The sequence below is a fragment of the Macrobrachium rosenbergii genome, chromosome 42 (assembly GCF_040412425.1).
Source record: "Macrobrachium rosenbergii isolate ZJJX-2024 chromosome 42, ASM4041242v1, whole genome shotgun sequence".
NCBI classification, from domain to species: domain Eukaryota; kingdom Metazoa; phylum Arthropoda; class Malacostraca; order Decapoda; family Palaemonidae; genus Macrobrachium; species Macrobrachium rosenbergii.
In genome coordinates this window covers 44,502,077-44,522,874 of record NC_089782.1, presented here as the reverse complement: position 1 = coordinate 44,522,874, position 20,798 = coordinate 44,502,077, and the positions used below count along the sequence as shown (strand labels likewise).

General features: G+C 33.9%; 1 protein-coding gene across 2 annotated transcripts in view; it reads right to left on the bottom strand.

Annotated features, from left to right (window-relative positions):
* Positions 1–5: 5 nt before the first annotated feature.
* frj (farjavit) overlaps positions 6–20,798 on the bottom strand; it is a 36,607-nt gene continuing 15,814 nt past the window's right edge. Inside the window, exons 5-10 of one of the 2 annotated variants that reach the window (XM_067086337.1) lie at positions 15,269–15,325; positions 7,807–8,018; positions 7,456–7,629; positions 7,021–7,159; positions 5,294–5,482; positions 6–4,651 (exon numbers count right to left, since the gene is read on the bottom strand). In XM_067086337.1, the coding sequence (XP_066942438.1) occupies positions 4,499–4,651; positions 5,294–5,482; positions 7,021–7,159; positions 7,456–7,629; positions 7,807–8,018; positions 15,269–15,325 (924 nt within the window). In that variant the 3' untranslated portion in view covers positions 6–4,498. The remainder of the gene's footprint in view (positions 4,652–5,293; positions 5,483–7,020; positions 7,160–7,455; positions 7,630–7,806; positions 8,019–15,268; positions 15,326–20,798) is intronic. The other variant, XM_067086339.1, reaches the window with a different exon arrangement.

Here is a 20,798-nt window from a genome sequence, read left to right as displayed (position 1 = left end):
CACAGTTGTGTATAAACATTTTTATTTCCCATATTAGCTTACTCTCAAATCTTGGTATAGCATGCCAACATGTAGAAGTGAAGACCTATTACCATTTAATGCTTGGAAGATATTTCCAAAAATGTTAATTCTGACTGAGGTGTTAACTCGGCATAACTCCAAGATTTGAGCTTATATAAATATCTATAAGGGTGCATCTACGTGGTCTGACAATGTCCGACAGAAACTCTTCTGACATCATAGGCAAGTCATTTTTGCAGTGTTACCAGATCTGTGAAGTCATGTTCATATAGTACAACTATCTGGGGGGCAAATTTTGCTAACAACAAAACCAAGCTTGTTTGCTGTGAATGACTAATATTTCACCTATATACCAGCCACCCTCTGTGTGGGGATTATGATCAACTTTGTCAGCCAGACATGTCGGATTGTGTACACACATCCTAGAGAAATTTCAACCACAAGACCATCTATTTTTAGAATTATTAGTGTATAATATAAAGTGATAAAATTCAACATTATTACTGACACTACTGTCGATAGTTTGGTATAAAAATAAATGAAGGGTTAAGTACTTTTAAAACGTTCAGCTAATAAACAAGTTGGAAGAATCAATAGGGGGTAAACTACTACATGTACAACTGTGTTCAATCATATTATGCGTACTTGTAGTTTGTATGGCTACAAAATTACTATACAATACATATTTTCTAATCTAAAAGATGATCCGATACACTGGTTTTCTGGTGACTATTAATTTACATTCCAAAACAGTTCTATAAGAATTCCCAAAATGGCTAATCATAGGTACCTCATTAAAACTGATGCTCTAGTACTTATAGAAAACTATGAATTTCAACTGAATATCAAGATTTTTCAATTTTGTTTCCATACTGTAGTTTTCCCCTTTTATGATGACAGTTCTTTGAAAGTATGTACTGTAACAGCATATTTAAAGCACTTACCTCAACAATGAGTCATATTTACTATGTTATAAAATTTACAGAACATTTTGTGGCCCTTATACTGAGATGTAATACCTTTTTATTTCTCAGTATCCACACAAACAATAATATTTACATAAAAACACCCTCTTATAAAGGATGTGCATTACTGTTTACAGATATATTTACACAATCATTTTTATTCAAATCCCCTTAATTTATGATCTTGCAGTTATGAAACAATAATAACCAAACCCCTCTTTTGCAAAAAGATATCCTTGGGAGATTTTAGTAAACAAAGGAACAGGATAAAGGCAATCACATCATATAAATTAGTTTGTAAAATTAGTCTGTTTCCCCATCCCTTAATTAATAATAACCTTAGAATTCACTGGCAGCAAAAAACTACCACATTCGTCACAAAATTGTGCCTTAGAATTCATTGGCAGCAAGAAACTAACACATTCATTACAAAATTGTGCAATGTACATAAATCACACAATTCAAATCTCAAACTTAATGGGTAATAATAGTTTCACACCATTCATATTTAACTGGGAAAAAGCTATTGACTAAACCTGTTAAAACCTTTTGTTACATAAAATAATCTCAATTTTAAAAATTATGTAATGACAACTTTTCAAGGTTTCAGTTTAAACATATGATTTAATTAAGGGCCTTAATCTTACAACCCTTGTAATACTGAATATAAGATTAATTTCACTTAATCATATTTCTAAATATTTAATTAATTTTGATTCAATGTGTTTCTAAAATGTTATTCACATACTTTATTAATTGGTCTGCTTGAGTAACAGCAACTAAAAAGAAATTGCCTATAACCAACATTAATGCTTTAGAGTCTGAGACCCAACAGTATGATTATTCTCAATTGTGCCAAAATAAAAAGCCAAAAATAAATAGACATAAAACTACATCACCTCACATTATTACAAACAGTATTACAAAAATACTATCCCTTAGCCATGTATGAAATGAAAATCATCACAAGTTTTTTTTTTAGTCCAACACTGGTTTGTTATAAAGACACCAAGATTTGAACTCCTGCCCAGAAAGTACATTTTAGTCCAGAACATTATATCGTGAGATTTACCATAAATAAAAAAAGACAAAAATATATGCAAACTCAAAATCACAATGTAACTATTAATGACAGTACCCAGAACACCAAGTTTCTAATACATTGTTAATACTTTTTAATGAACACTACTATATTTACCTGTACATTAGCTAGTTCTCACACTGCATGCAAATACAACCTACAAAAATAAGTCGTCCACATATGCTTACAATATTACACTTACTTTTGGCACACCTTTATTTTACACTTTATTAAACTTGACTAAATCTCGCTTACTACTTGTCAAACAAAACAATAAAGTATACAACATATTCATATATAAAAGCATTAGCAAAATATGGCTAATATACTGTACATTGCCATTTTAATTAATACAGACTTGAAACAAAATTAATAATACTTTTAACCAGTCAAATGACACTACTGTCATGTATATAATGTCTTAAAGCCAGTTTATACATAAAATAAAAGTGACTAGATTCTGGAAATGTGACACTAATATTTCCTTCAAGACAGAAACAACAAATTCAGAGTACTAATCCAATCTTAATTATAATCATTAGTGCTTACTTCAAAATATTCTACTTGAAATTACAGAGGTTAAATTAAGTTTACAGTTACAAAAGTCTATAAATTTTAAACATGCCTAAAATTTTAACTCCTATTTTTAACAGTACACTAAAGATAAACCCCTACAAAAAATGTTTTAAATTTTGTCAAAAACCTTCAAACTAATTCTGTGCACTCTAAACTGAAGTTTGACAGAAACAATGCAGAATTTAGAGATAACAAAAACTGGAAAAAACTTGGTTACACAAGTTATTTTCAGAATGAAGTCATGGCAACTCAATAGGGCAACCACAACAGAACACCAAACAAACAAAACACAAACGTAAGTCAACTGTAGCTCTTAATTGTTCCCATTTTGTTCTCTTACATGAGCTACACAAGAAAAAAACATCTGTAACTGGGAATTACAACACAGAGGGAAGCAACAATACCCAGAAGTTCCATGATATGATATTATCAGGATATAATTATACCGTATGCAGTACATTTACTAGTAAGACATATATCACTTGACTTAACCATTCTAAAAAGGGGATATGTGACTCACGAGGTACTACTACCAAGTAATTTATGTCTTAATCTCCAAGCCAAAATTATGGACCTTGTCAATGAAATAATAATGAACAACAGGCATCGTGATAAAAAGCCAAATTAAGAATTTTGCCAACTTTCAATAATGAGAAGTGTTAAGAAAAATGCCAACTTGGTCCCCTGGCCTTGTACTCAAAATATAAGACAAAATAAAATAATGAATATTCTTGGTAACTTTTTCATTGTGGCTCCAAAGTCTTTACTTAGTACACTGCACCTAAATGTTTGTTAAAGAAGCTTTAAATAAAAAAAAATTATGAAAAAATATGTTTATGATGCAGTCATATAAAAGTCTCAGTTTAAATTTTTCTATTGTTTGACATTACGGCCATTTGAAAACCACTCCAAAATCAATGAGTAATACTGAATAGTTTATACTTAATGACATACGTATAGTACTGTAAATCATGTAGTACAACACTGGAAAAGCCTCACCAAATACAACTTTATCTTTCCATGCTTAACATTTCATTAAAACAATAAGCAATGTCAGTTATCCTTTTCATAACTATAATTTAATTGATGAATAAAGGCTTTCCCTTAAAAAGTTAACAAAGCCTGTGCATTCACAGTCCTTCAGTGGTTGAGCAACATTACATAAGCATTATGCTAAAGTTAATTTATCAATTTCACCATTTGCATCTTGATTTCAATGTATTGAAATACCACAACTGGCTGTTTATTTCAAGTTAGAGAATTTACTTATGTTAAATCATTTTTCATTTCCAGTAAATGAATTAACTCTGATTATCTGTTCCATAAAAATTTGCATTATTAACGGTTTTGAATACTACCATAAAAATCATCATTACCTAAGTAATTTACAGATGTAAAATGACCTCAGTAAACATCAGGATCTTTCCCATGAAGATATTTATACAGTACAGGGATAGGACTGGATTTACAATGTACATAACAAATGTTATCATTAGATAGTTTAACCAGACCTCTGAAATGATATCTTCAATTTGCACAGGACTGGCCTAAAAAAATGGTAATTTCCCTTTGATCTGCATAATCCAGTGTTCATTCTCTGATTTTGCTTACATTATCCTTTAGTATAAACTGAGACTTTAACCTCTGTTAATCATCAATTGAAAAAACACCAATTTGGTAAAGGATAACTTGCAAACTAAATGATTTAAAGTAGAGAATATACAAACTCAAATTATGATTCAGTATGACATGAATGTTTGCCATAAGACATTTTAAAACAATACGATGTCAAAAAGAATACATCTTTAAATGAACTTCATCAATCTCAGCTGAAAAATAAACACCTCAATTATGATCAGTCATCCTTTTTAGCACCTACTGCATCACCATTCGAAGTGTCCAAAGCAACTGCTGGTTCACTCGCAACTTCTATGGTTCGTTTGTAACGAATTTTTGTGGTCTCATCAATGACTGCTGTTGCACGAGCCTTCTTCAGCTTATGTTCTGCCTGGTGTTGAAAAAACAAATAATCCTCATTACTCATACTGAATACATACCTCTTTTCCTTCTTACCATAATTAAAGTATAATACTGCTTTACTTGCACTACTAATGCTATTTTTAGCAAAGTCACTCATACATAAAATGAAATCAATTACAGTGGAATTTGTAAAAGTACAAATACTGAAACTACAACACAAAAATCTAAAACTAAACTTCAAGGGACAGTTTTGCTAACTTTGTCTGCTGCCAAATAAACCTGGGTATGATCTGCATGAGATGGCTAGGAGTGGGTACTAATTTGCAGTTTTCATTAACTTTTGCTATTTTTTTTTTACCTGCAATGTCCCTTGTAATTTTTTTGTTCACTTAATGCACACTAATCAGATGTAATTAATAATTTACTCATGTTAATATTTAACCAATAACTATTTTAGGAATTTATTATTGGAGTCAAACCTAAATCACCTCCAGAAAATCTCAGATATTTTCAGTTAACAAATAAGTACTCCAAATCCCCTAAGTCTGTTATTGAGAGACTATCACAGTTTTCGACCTCCAGTAATATATAACCTTCCAATGCTTAAATGCCATTACAGACTTGTCAAACTTTCATATGATATTGAATAAAAATAAAGCAGATTACTAACCTTTCCAAGGATAAGGTTTACATACTGAGCAGCACAATGCATCAGGAATAACAGTCCATGGTAGAGATAACCAATTGAGTGCCAATAGTAAAGTGTTGTATTAACCCTGAGGAGAAGGAAAGCCATTCCCATGTAAGCGAAGTTCTGCATTTTGATAAACCATGATAACCAGTCATACCATTTCTTTCCCTGAAATAAATAATGAAATGAGAACAAAACAATCAAATATATCTTCTGAAATCATGACACTAAAGTTAATGCAAAAAAAAAAATTACTTTTTTATACAAAACCATCACTCATGCATAGCCCACACCCATGGTTTTTTGCATATCCCAGACATTGCAGTCTCGTCTAAGAGTGGTAGTAACCTATGCACATGCCACCTGGATCAACAATTGCACAGCAATCACCTGCCTCACTTTATGTATTCTAGATAGAGGCTATGAAGGATCAGCATGGCTGAGAGGAATGCACTTTTCATATGATTGGTTTCTGTGAAAAAGATCAATTTTGTGTTAGATTTTTATTAACATAAACTCATCACTGATATACACCGGAGCTCAACCACAATTACAGGATCCACAGAGAGTTCTTGAGGAAAGGATTAGCAAGAAATTAAAGACTGACATAAGAAGGGAAGTTGTCCCTGGATGCAAAGTGTGTGTAGATGTGTACTCCCTAATATGGTTCAGCAAAGGAAAAGCATTTAGCATTTAAGAAGCAAAGTTATCAGATCATCAGACAAAAAATAACTTTTAACAATGGGTAACTCACCTAACCTGATTAAAAATCTAATTTACCTTCATCACACAAAAATTAATAGAGTAAGGACACCAACCGTAGTTTCACTCCTCAAAACACCGAATACTGTATAATAAACACAAGCTATTCATACACAAAACAATAAATACAACAACAAAATACGATTTGCACAATCTATCAGTGCCACCTTGTAATGGCTAACTGTTTAATAAGCATTACTGAAGTCAAGAAAGAAATACCAATAACCCTGGAGAACTATAAAACTGCATTTACTGTACAATGAAGCACTAACTCCTTGATCAAGAATAGCTTTATTCTGTTTGAGCACCTCTCTAGTCAAATCACCATGAAAAAACTCAAAAGGCAAAGACCTCATCAAACATGCACAGACCAAGGCATGTCATCCCACTTGAGCTCATTCTTTTGATGAAAGTACTGGAGAAGGAAGGAGGGCACTAAAATTAAGGCCAAGGGGTTTAATATGAAACATGTTATTGCAAAATCAGTTTGTTTATTACAATCCCATTACTCATAAATAGCCTGAACTGCAATTTCGGGGGAAGGACATTAATAAAAAACAAAACTAAAACACTTACCTGGCTGTAACTTAAGGATCCTTGTGGGGCATGCATGATGCTACTAGCTAGTCAGAAGATGATTAATTTCTATTAAATCTGAATGTCTAGGATTTGTAAGAAACACTACAGTAATGTGAGCCAGTGTAAATTATGGGTTTGTTGTAAAATTAATGAAATTTTTTATTCTTCATAAAGATTTCATTGCAATACCTCTGAACTAATGCCAGAACCACAGCATTACTAAAAGGGTGGAATTCTGTACCCTATAACATCAAATTACAAAAAATCACAAGTAAAAAACTATGGATTTGTAAACTTCATACTGCATCCTACAAGTTATAAAGTCTCACCAACATACTAAATACATACATGGCGTATTTACTTACAGTGTCTCCAAGTTTCCTTCTCACTAGTCTGTCAAAATAGTCCTCAATTGCAAGAATGAATGGCACAGTAAGCATGGAGAGGTAATATCCCGAATAAACACCATGCCAGTATGCAGATGTCAACATTGTAAGAGCTTCCCTGCAAGCAATTTGACTTTTGTAACCTCACATCTGCTTGCCTTATCACCTTACAGTTACATTTTCAGTAGTATCATGCAAATTATTAGCGTAAAATAATTTACTGATTATGCTCACCAGAAATAACTGTAATGTATTAACAGCCACAGTGATTATTTTATCATTCATATTAAGTTTGATCCTCTTATGAAATCTAAAGACTGGCAAGCAGTAGAAAATATAAAAAGTCCCTATTAGATTCAAGTAACAGAAAAAGCAAAACAATCTGGCTCGACTTCACTTATGCACTTAACTTACTTGATTGGTCGAGCTAGTTTAAGCCGCTTATAAACATTATTAGCCAGCCAGAACTGTACAGTCATGTTCCAACATCTCATACCAGCACGCACAGTGGGGGTAAAATCAGCGCCATATTCATCAATGTTGTGGATTGTCTCAAAATTAAACTCTGTCTTCTGTTCTTTATTTTCTCTGAAAATGAAGCAACATCCTTAGCATAACTAAAACATTAAGTTTGCTCAATTGTATGCCAGTGTAAAGCAATTTAACGTATTATTTGGAAGTCATTTCAAGATTAGGCACCATTTCTTAACTGATTACCAAATATATACAGTATAGCATATAAATAACTACTTAAGGGAATCTTACTTCTGTTCCAAAGCTTCATAATTACTAGGCCCCTTTCCTGGCTTAGGCTCACAAATCTTGGGATAAGCGCCAAGCCCAGCCATGATGCAAACACATTCTGACAGTACAAATCCGGAGTATATACGCATTCGAAAAGTGAAGAACACTGGTGTCATATACCACACTCGGTAAAAGAAACTGTAATCCGTGAAGATTGCATCATCTTCTGCAAACTGTAAGTAGAGTGGAAATAACTTATTTTTTTCAGAATCAAAGAACACAACCTACCTTTGTAAATACACCAGCTACTGATGTTAATTAAAATACAGTTATTGTTATTCAATATGTAAATAATATACATTAATAACTTCTTACCCTAATCATATCATATCATATAAAAATTCTAAAAATATATTTAAAATTTCCTACAAGCACTAAATTATCCTACCAAACTATCACAACTCCTTAAAGTGTTTGAAGGCCAAGAGGAATATCCTTTTCAAATATGAAATTGACACATACAGTATCTATGAGTCAGTACTGTATGCAATTACTTATATTCATAATTCATGTAAAGTTTACCTCATACATGGAGCTGTAAAACTAAGAAAGGATGTGACAATCTAAATATGGAAGCTCATTACAGTATCTCTTTAAAAAAAAGTAATTTTTAAAAAATAATTTTTCCAAATAACAACTTACCTGAACATAGCTTATTTTGTGTAGTCACAGATACCTTATTTAACTTTTAATAAAAAATCACCTGACCTGGTATGTTACCAAATGCATACAAAATCCCTCAGGCACCGGTGGTTAAATGAATCACTTTTTCTGTGGTCTGACCCAACCACAAAGGGCTGTGGGGTTAGGAGGTCCATGCTTTGGTTACAGAAATAGGTTAGTAATGAAAAAAACCTTTGTTTTAAAAAAATTATATTTGTTTCAACACAAACCAATTGCTGTAACATAGCCTAAGTAGCTGCTTGGGTACAAGGATGCTGCGCTGCTGATACCCCAGCAGGTACAGTGAAAAGGACCTGAAGAGACCCTAGGAGCTCCTGTGAAACAGGAATGAGAAGCCAAGAGCTCAACAGACAACAAGGAGTTATGAGCTGGATTGGAACCCAGTTAGAAAATTTAATGCATGATGTGACTGCCAAGCAGCACAAGCACTAGCTTATAAATAAGACATAACAGAGAGGTGGTCTTTGAACCTTTAGTTCAGCAGGAAACCAAACTATGACAGTTAATGCTACAAGTAAGACGATCCTCCATGGCAGAAGCTTGTCTTGCTAATCTACCAGGATACTGGAGTTGAGATAACATCTCAGGGGGAAGCAAAATAAATATCTGTTTAACATTCCTCAGGAAAGCAAAAGAAGTCTGGTACCTAGAACTACTGACTAAAAATCAGCTCAGGCTTTCCATCCAGACTTTTCTTGCCAGAAAAGTAAAGGCTACAAAAAATCTTGATTACTAAGAATTGTATGTACGTAGTACCAAAATCTATACGAAAGAAAGGAAGTGTCTCTTGCTGAATTACATGTGGATTATGTACGAATGTCTTGCTGTGGTAAAAACCATGAGAACACTGTCTCTATGGGGAGGATTGAAGAGGCTTCTACCAAAAATTCAAGGGAGAAAATCATGATCTGACAACCAGTGAGAAATCCCACTAGAGGCTAAAAGAATTTGAGAAGCACTGCCTGATGAATTGCTGGATAACAAGCACGTTCCCCGAACCAGACAGCCAAACTGAAAGGCAAACCTGGCCTTGCCTTTGGAGGAGTCTGCAACTCTGAAGGCTTACCAGAAGCAATATTGAATAAGCTTGGTTCTGTTCACTCCAGACAAGAAAAAAAGATGATAACTGGCAAGCGCAAATTCTTGTCTTTGTGCCACATTAACTTGGTTAGATTGCTGTTGTCAAAAAGGCCACACACATCCAAAAGAGAGCTACAATTCAAGTTCATTTGATGAGAAAAAAGTTCCACCCTTTTGACCGTTCTGAGACTCTCCTGACTCAAACCAGTTGGCTGCAGAGGCCAGAATGTCTGGAAATGGCGGTGAAGGGCTAACTCCTCAACTTGAAGGGATGGCTGAAGAGACACTGCCATGTGCTGGCATAAGGATTTGGATTTGAAGAGTCCAGGTCTTTTTTCTTTATTTTTTTGCTGGGCTGACTGGTTACTCACAGAATATACAGCACACCTAAGAATGTGCCTTGTTTAGTTGGACGAAAGTCTGTTATCACTAATCAGTCTTCCAGGTATATGCTGTAGCTGTTAAAAGTGTACCTGTTCAGCTATCATGCATATTCCTTGGAGACGGTGCGCAGAACACTGGCTAAACCAAAGGCCCTTCATCATTCAAAAGTGACAATGCCTGGTTAAAAGTATCCTAACTGGGTCCTTCCCTGCCATCTGACCTATTACAACAGAAATCTGTGGTAGTACTGGAAGTTGAGTCTGAACAAGAAGGAACCCCATCTTGATTTCTTTGACCAGATATGGTTCCTTCCAGTAAGCTGACCTCAGTTCTACTAAGTGAAAGAATTAAAACAAAATTAAAATGAAAGCGTATGACACACAGTGATACTGGAACGTTTTAAAAGCCTGGGAATCTCTGGGAGCTTTTGACCTTGGTAGACACAAAAAGTGATTCAATTAACCTCCAGAAGCACCTGTGTGCACATGCATGCCTACTGGAGCCAGCTGAATGAAGTATCTTGGATTTTGTGCAAAGTATGATATCAGCTGTGTTACAATGATAAGTTCACAATGAAATAGTCCTTTCTTTAAAAGTAAACCTTAATTAGCAGTTTTTAACAAATTTATTTTCAAACATGCTATTAGAAAAATATTTCTGCATGAACTACACAAGCAAAATTTCTTTTTAAACAAACATTAAATTTCTCAGAAACCATTTTACAAAATAAATTTCCAAGTAATATAGCTCCTCTTAAAGAACAACATCTGAAGGAGATATATTTCATATGATGGTCCCTATATGAAAAACATATCTATGTCAGTCACATAAGACATTTTTATGTAATGCAAAATCAGATTATGCTTCACACTGACCAACATTTGCCAAAGTATGATGAAAAAATGCTCTTCTTAGATGAAAAAAAGTCTTATTTTTTAACAAAATTAATAACAGCCTTGATTTTGGCCCTACCTGCAAAGACTGATGCCTTCTATCCTAATGATGAAAGGTAAAATTTATACTTTACCTTAAAGAAATTCCCACAACAAATTTCTGGAGGAATATTGAGTGTCTCTACATTTCAATTCAATCCTACAAGTGATAAAAAATACCCATTAAATAGGTCTACTAGCTACTATTAAATACTTTAATTACTACAGTATCTTGCCAATTTAGTAGCTTGAAGTAGCTGGAAATGCCAGCACACAACGAATTTGTAAGACTTTTTTTTCAAACAAGAATACAGACCCTACCAAATACGGGCAAGTAGAGATATGCACATCTATTCAACCTTGGTCACTTCATATTACCCAGATTACTGAGTCTTATACTGGCCCTACTGGTAAATCTATAAAACTGGAGAATAACAAAAGCCTACAAACAAGATTCTAAATTATATATACTCATACATGAAAATTTTCACATACATTTTTCTACATTAAAAGTTAGCAGTGCTCTTTACTTACAAACTGACTTTGCTTTCTAACACAAAATTATTACTTGCAAAACGTACAACTCATGAACTATAAGTCCATTAATTTTATCAGAGTACTGAATACCGTACACACTACAAACCAACGGTTAAATTTACACCTGATAACACTGTCAACCAGAATATAGCAGGCATTTGAAACCATGAAAATCTTTGAGAGAGAAATTAAGGTTCAATAAACTTAAAAAAAAATTTTTCTATTTGGCTATTTACAAAATAATAATTTTTTCAAATAATTTTTTTTTTTTTTACTTTCAACAATACAGGCCAAACACCACACCCACCTGGCTTCAACGGGCATTCTCCAGCCTCCAATTACATATGCTTAAATTTTCATAATGAAATAAAATTTCTAGAAAATTTTTCAAGTACAAAGGTTTGGATGGGACACTTACAACCACATTATGTAGTTTCTTAGTAATAAATATAACTGTAAAGAGAGGATATCAGCGTTATGAAACAAATTATACATTTCAGGTTCCTTTTTATATGGAAGAAAAAGTACCAGTTACTGAATGTTTCAGTTGCTGAATAATGAGATTTGCCAAGTTTTCAAAATAAATAACACACAATTTCTCTGTGTACAACAGCTTTAAATTAAATCCTTTAAAACAGGGATAAACTACCTAATGACCTATGACCATCCACTGTTTACCTTTTCGAAGGTCCTTGCTGCAAGCATGGCTATTTTGGTTCTAGCTAAACCCATCGTTCACTGAGAGTGGACCAGCAAAGAGAAGTCAGTAGCAGAACACAGAGGCTACTAGTCCGACAAACTAGTTACCCAATAAAGAACCCTTGTGAAAATATTTGCGAGTAAAATTTAACTTATACAGTTTTTAAATCATCTCAAGAGTTTCTTCTGATTGACAGTTAAGAATTCAAGAGTCTAGTTTTCTTAGGATAGAGAAACTCAGACTACATACAGATAGCAGTACCTATCCTCTCTCTATATATATATAAATTAATATTTTAATGTATGCTTAATTTATTTTCTATGCATACTGTATGTTTCTTATATCTAGTAGTACTCTTGTAAATGGTATTTTCTAAATGTATTTTTGGCATTTTTATACTTTCAAATTTTCATTTTACAATGTTTTCTATGTACTTATGGGTATATCTTAAATTATATTTCTATCATCATATGCATTGTGTTTCTCTCTTTATAGTTTTGAAAATGCTACAAGCAACTGCAATGAAACATTAAATAAAAAGCTTACTTTTTGTAACTAATGACCTCAGAATGTAACTACAAACAGTACTGTTGAAAAACTGGTAAATTAATAAACATTCCACCTGGTGGGATTTCTGATAAAAGTATGTGCCTGTCTTACAATGCAGATGAATGTTATCAAGCATACTGATCTCTCTTTCTTGAATGTTGTGATTAAATGTACTCAACCCAGAAAATATAATCTTTTAAACATAAATGTATTTTCATACACGCACATTAGTTATAATTTACCGAAATTTCTGGTCAATGAATTTCCCAGACACTTCATTCCCTATTCCAAAGAAAATAGTTTCCTGGTCAGCAGCATTGCACATGGGCCTCACAAATCCTTAGGTTCACAGTAGGCAAGATCATTGTAAATGAATAGTTTAATCAGACCAATGCGTTACAATTCTTAACTCCCAATTGGCTGGCCTAAAGGGCTTGTAGTACATTGCTGGGTGAAAATGGGGCAATCACAAAAGAGATGTTTGACTGTAACTCTTGTTCTGTACTTGTTCTGTACTCAGGAACTGAAAGCCTCAATTTTTTTTTTTTGTGTACCCTAGCCAACAGCTGCAATTTGGCAGACAAATTTGTTTCACAATAAAACTCTTACTCATCATCTGGCCTGATAGTAGTAATTTAGGAGGAAGGACAAATTCATTATCAAACTCAGAATTGGCCGAATGGAATGAGGGACCTGTTGAGAACTCCTTCGCTTGAGATATGCAATCAAACCCACAGCTGAAAAAACACAGGGGCTCTACTTCTACAGCTGAAACCCTGAGAACTACATCAACACTAAAAAGTTTATAAATCCAAGTGTATACAATAAGGTAATATTGGAAGAAACAGACAAATACTCAACTTAAGAAAAATGTAAGAGTGAATAACTCTGGAAAGTCAGTGTCTAGAATGATGTGCTAATGAAAAAAGGAGGCCAACAGCAATGAAAACCAAAAATCTGTCAACCATCAGCTCAAGGAGGTACCAAGTCACACTGCTATTACAGGTCCTGATAAAAATAGTTCAGTTAAAATATATCTCAGATCTGTAAGAAGGGTTTACAATGCCTGGAACCTCCACAAGACCACCAGAAAATGGTTGACAACAAAGTCTCTTTTCAAGGGTAAACGTAGAAAGAACTGTGATTAAGCAGACAAGCATCTAGCCTTACAAAGTACTGTCATCCATTGAGCACACAAGACAATTATCTAAGCAAATGAGAAATTAGATTAGTTTTACTAATGTTGTTGTTCCCTGGAACAACTTGTGGAAAACAAAATCCTGGACACATACTCTGCAGCCCTTGGTTTCTTGAAGATAAGGATGTATCACTAGCTGGCAATGAAAACTTCACCTGTGAATTCACTCGGATCCTTTAAACACAAAACTAAACAAGGAGATGAACTGAAATGAATACATATTGTGGGATTAAGAAACAAATAAATAAATGAATCCTGAACATATATCAATTTGAAGTCTACAAAATCAGTATGATGTTACAAACAAAGTAGGCACATGAAGGATCTGTGAGGCACTTGTGCAGCGCTGAAAATCAGGGACTTCCTTTTGACATTTGCTGGTCACAAATCTGGCCTAAATTACAAATAATAGGGTTGTTGTGGAGCAAAGCCGTTTGAGGTCAGTGATATTTATTTCAGTTAACTAAATTATAGTATCTATAGAAATGATTTTGTGATAGCTCATGCGCTGAATTTTTCAACTAAATACAGCTCTCTGCTTCATAAAAATAAATTTCAATAAATATAAAATTAATGTTTAGTCATCCCAGACATGTACCACATGACCTCACATAAAACAAAACTTTCATGGGTTTCGTTAGATTCTCATCCAATGCAATGTCAACATATACATATAAAGAGAAGTGTTTTCTTTTTCCTCTTTCAGAAGAAACAGTACTTTTTAACTCACCAACATTAAGATGAAATAAAATATTTTTGGCAAAACCAGTAGCAACACTAATCAGTATCGCTTTTCTTTGTTACAGTATTCACATAAAAGCAACCCATATGTGTTCCTCTATACTGTATTGTAAACATTGGAAAATTGATCAAGATTTTTTCAGGAACTCTTCCAGCAAAAATACTCTGTGCTTCTTGCCTATTCTTCGTAATACACTATAAGAAGTACTAATTCCTGCTAAAAGAGTAAAACAGGGCGGAATTGACGAGCATAATTATCTGTGTCTTTACTGAAGCGCCGCTGGATAAGAGTGAAACTAAAATAAAATAATGTAATTAAGTGTGAAAATGGAAATAATGTGGAATTATTTGCAAATTTGCTTTATGCACATGTGTGCACAAAATCTACACATGAACAATGCATCAGGTATGCACACAAGACAACACTATGTTAACGAGAAAAAAATTTACTCACTACAAAAAAATAAGTAACCAATTACAATGTTAAAGCAATACTGAAAATACCAGAAGCCTGCATACAGAAGTAAGAGTAAAAATAAACTCATATATCAAAGCTCTCAATCAAAATAGTCATCTCTGTATAGAAGCACAGTACAACTACTTGCACATCTTCCTCACCTTGCCGCAGGCTGCAATTCCACTCACAAAACCAAAGCCTTCAAAGTAACATTTGGTCTGGTGGGTCACAGAGGAGCAGAGGGGATGAGAGAAAGAAAAAGACACAAGAAGGACCACTCATAATGATTTAACAAAAATAAAAAAGGCACCATATGAACAAACACACAAACTCACTTAGCTTAACCCCTGATTAATTTCATAACTCTTCTGACATTGACAGCAACCTACCAACCTAAGGGCATTGGGATTTTTTTCCTCAAAAGTACAGTCACATCTTAATTAGGGACATCTCAAAATCTAAGTGAGTATGCTTTATGTCCTTAAAAATATAACACTTATGGAACACAAATATACAAACATGTACATTGAAATGCAAGATACAAAAAATACTTGCACAAAAGTACTACCAAAAAAGGTCTGGACTTATGAAAGACATTTTCATTATAAATTTCAGGTTGTTAATGCAATACTACTTCCTATGGGCATTCACATTTAATACAAATAACATCAACAGCTTTAGCCTGTAAAAGGTCAGTAACTGTGAATTCAGTCACTTTCAGAGTTCTTCCAAAACACATACTCTAATTTCCCCTCAAGTATGAGTACCATATAATCATACACACAGACTACACTGCAAGAAAATAACAAAATGGCTATAAAATCAATATTTTTGTATTTTGCAGCATAGAGAGCACTTCATAGTGAGTCTTTATTAAGATTATAAATTAAGAGGGACTGATATGAGGTAACTATTTGGTGGTAACAAACATTTAGCTATCAGTCTGCCTGGTGTAACTTTGTTAGACCTTAAAAATGTTAGTCCAATATACAATTCAAAATTACACAATACTATACTGTATAAATAAATCTAAAGTGTATCAAGTTGCAAAATACATTACTAAAATCTTTCATACACATTTACAAACTACTGTGCTGTATTGTACTTGCACATATCCATGAAAAATTTGAAATGACCACAGTTTGTGATCATCAATAAAATATGCACAAAGTTATAAAAAAACATAAAATATGACCAAGAAATTCAGATTTGAAAAAGTGAAAAGCACGTGAATAAAATGATCTAATCAACAGTTTCAGTACTGCCAACAAAGTATAAAAAATTACCCCTTTGTAACTCATTACAAAACAAGAGTTCAATCTTCAACCAAAATCAAAGGCCAAGTTTGTTACCTGGTGCATTAGCTGGTGCATTTTAGTGGAGCACTTGCAGTACCAACATGCAATTGCAATTCCAAACAAACAGCCCTCAGATCATCAACATGCAACTGCAGCTCTACACATACGAGATTCTTAAAGCAATTATTATGATTCCCAGATTCAGCCATACACTCTCTTAAGGCACTTTGTTGTTGCTTTCAACTAAACTGATCCTGATTCAGCCATTTCAGGGCCAATGGTCATGCCCAGGACCATTCCAGGTCATGATCAGGAGGCTAATCATGACCATGATAGTCAAAGGACTGTGAGAGCAGACATTCTTCAAGAGACAGACAAAGAAGTGATGACAATTTAGATTTGGTGACACAACAGGTGACTGCCAACAAAAGGTGCCACAAGATCAGTGTCACAGGCAACACCGCCCCCAAAAACATATTTCTTTTGAAAAATCAATAAAGACATTCAAGCTGTCATTGCTAATGTTTGATGTGTAGGAAATAATTAGGACTCAAGAAATGTACCTCTGCTGGTGCGAAAGGTAAAGCTGAACTACAGTATAATGAAGAAGTATGATTCATTTTAAAAGTTGGGCTGGAGAAAAGGTAGAAGTAAAAGAAACAAGGGTGGTCAGGAAAAGACCAAGAATATTCAAGGTAACATCATGACAATTATTAAAATGTATGGGGTTACATCAGACTTGACTTAAGTCGTTCCGATCTTACGGCACTTTTCATATATATTCATAAAAAAATCGGTTCAGGGTTACGGCAGATGTGAAGTTACGTTGTTTCAGTCTTACAGTGCCATAAGCAACGAAAGACTGGAATTAGTTTCTGAGCGGCAAAGCTGTAGGCGCTATAACGAGGTGAGAAAACCGGTTTATTACCAGGGCAATACTTAAAAATCTGTTTCCTTCCCCTGGCTAACATGACAGTCTCTCTCTCTCTCTCTCTCAATGAGATAAGACAGAGGGAGAGAGAGATTTTTTTATGCATATGTAACATTCATCTTTATTTGTTTTGTACTGTTTTATAGATAAACGTGAAGTTACTTTGTCTTTTGTTTTTTCATATTTTCCATGCTATAAGTACAACTTTTTGCCATTCAATAACTAGGAAATTATAATAAAACACAGTAAATTAGGCGAGATTTTAGCATAATTCTGTGGCGTTCCCAATCTTTTTCTGGTAGGATAAGTGGAAGAGGGATGTGGGCTTAACTATCAATTCTCCTGACATATTGATGTGAAGGGTGCTGGCCAAACAGCACTTTTTTTATTTTATAAATTGTTGAGGTAAGAAATTCATTACTTTTTTTCCGATTTCCGTCGTGCCTCAGGAACGGAACTCCGACATAAGCTGGGGACTGCGGGTACTGTACATCATCTCCTAAACAGAAAAATCAAGTATCTGGGGGACATCTCCCAACGAATTTGGTGTGAGGAGCAAATCCAGAGATTAACAGAGCAACTAAAATCACTATGCTAGAAGACAAAGAGGAAACTATATATCCATGAGCCTAGTTTCAAATAATGTTAATATTATACAATACATGGTTCCATCTGTGAAATGACACAAGTAAAGGGTGCAGTGTGAGATTCAGAAAGAATTGGGAAGAGCACCACTGGGAAGTGAATTTTGGGAAGATCACCACTGGGAAGTGAATTTTGTAAAGTAGAGGATAAAGGCTAAGCAATGTTCAGCAGTGGAAAAAAAACTAAAGGTTCATGAATGGAACTAGTACTGCTACCAAGTGAGTTTAACCTCTCACAACAGGAAATGGTACAGCACATTCAAATTGTCTGATGTAAGGTGACAGAAATTTGTAAGAAATATACCTGATCATTAAGGAAAAGTTCAGACATCAAAATAAGGCCATGAGTCAGACAATACAAAGCAGTCCTAGAAGGGAGATATAATCTCTAGTGGCAGTAGTCACATAGGCTGTTATAAAACAGCAAATGCATAAGTATTTTATGCTCAAGAAGAGGACCAATAATACAAAACTAATGTAATATTTGTGAAATATCCTCGCTTAAAGGTAGCAGTGTAAAATAAAAGATCACTATACAAGTCAAGAAGAATAAAAAAAAATGAAGGGCACTAATTATGTAATGTAGGTGTTTCTACCACAAATCAAGAATTTTGAGGGACTGGGTGTGGATAATGATACTAGGAACTTGCCCTTAGCTAGGGACAACTTACACTGGTGTGGCAGAAGGTATAAGTTCAAAATGATGAAGTATCTTGTAATTTTTCCTAATAAAAAGACATCCTTTAATTACCATAGTATGAAAAAATGTCTTGCTTGCAATCATCCATCTTTTCATAAGACACTTAAAATGGCTTTCCAGCCAGCAGGAAGTTTGGCTCTTATGACTTATTAACCACTTACACACATACACAGGAACATGTAAATTTTGGAAAGTAACACCTACACTAACCAATAGAAAATGGCTTCACGTACAGGTAATTACAAAAATTCAAATTCATAAAAAGTTATAAGAAATGAATCAAACATTTATTTTACCTGTAACAAATTTTGCTTTTCACTGTAATACTTTAGAAATGTAACTTTTTAAAAAATAATTTCACCCCTACTGAATTCAATTTCAGTGAAGTATGTTTGAATGCCCAATATACAAATAACACATTAACAACCTAAAATATACTTATCTTAATAGAAATAAAATGAGCTATAACAAAACATCATGATCCCACTTTCAACAATAAGTTTTAAAACCTAAATACAAAAAAGGATATATTTATTAAGATAACAGGATAAATACCATACTACTGCATAAATACTACTAAACCATGCAAAAACATAATCTGTAAATGTAAGAAAATCAGTACAATGTAGTGATCAGTACACAATGAAATAGAATATGATAAAAACAATTAATGCTAAGCCTCTAGATCAGTTATTGTTCATGTAACGACCATAAAATTTGTATAAATGTTTTTCAAGTTTTATGAAGTCTTTAGAAGACAAACTATTGAAAAATCTTAAACCAAACAGGTCAAATCCTTGAGTGTTCAGTTCTCCTCTTCTAATTGTAAGAGTACTACAAAGTGCTCCATCTTTCCTAAAAGCAGTGCATATTTGTCCAGTATTCTGACACTGCTTAGAGTGCACGATCATGAAAATAATAAGTGCTGAGCCTCTGCACGTATTACAAATAAAACAAGAACTTCAAAACAAAATGCCATATCTCAAACGGCTGAAAGCTTGCATCAAAGCTGACTGCATAAAACCAGTTATTCTTTATTAGCAGAAGTTTCAGGCAAAGCCTATAAGTTTCTAGATAAAACAAATGAAAACTCTGCAGAGTTGAGCAAAAGCAAGAAAAATATCAAAAAACAAAAATCTGACAATAGGCTGCAACTAATGTCTGAAAATGTAGATGACCATTGTTGTCTTCCTCACAAAAATGGAAAGTTAGTAAATGTATAGCATGCAAAAAAGTGAAAAATAACTTAAAAAATAAATGAGAGACGGTAAATGTTTTGAGGTTAGTGTCAACCATACTGAAGTCAAAAATATGTAAAAAAGTGTTAGCTTCAAAGATACTAATATTTCCTTTTACATAATTTTTTCACTTGATGTAATAAGGTCATATCTAGAATTCTAAACTGGCTTAATCTCAGTGATGGTTAACTAGTAAGTGAAATAAGCCTAATAAGGGTCGCACCTTCTCTCATCTACTCCTGTAGAAGGGTAGCAATTTTGTGCCTTATGCACCACACTGTAGGTAGTATTAAGAGTCTTTCCAACATCAATTGAGAATTGGTCCAACGAACCAAGCCCCCAAGTCAAGAAAAGTATTCCTGCAACCAGTCTGCAGGAATGAAAAAAGAGCAGTCTAGCACTGCAGTAGCAATTATCCCCTCCAAATTCCAAAATTTTCTTTGTTCATGAGGAGTAAAATCACTGCTGAAAGCTGATGAACAGCTACTGGGAGAGTGGCAGTTCATGATTACAGATATTTTTACTGTAATTCCCATGGTGACCGGATTTTTGTCAAGTTGCAATAACATACAATGACAACTTCAACTACCTTATGAGTTTATCAATACACATGCTGTCTTCCAGTGAGAATGGATAAAGGATTAATTTTGCTGAAGACTGCAGTTGAAGGCCCCAACTGAGCTACCTTTTTCACTGAAATCACCAGTCAAATGAAGAATGAACTAGCAAATAATGGCATGAGACACTGCCTGGATGTACAGTAATTCCTATCATAGTTGGGCATGTAGTTAGAAAGAAAGAGGTAATCATGGGAAAAAAAGTCTTAACATGGCAGCTGGCACAAATATGAAAATGGCCAGGTTTTTACAACGGAGCTGTC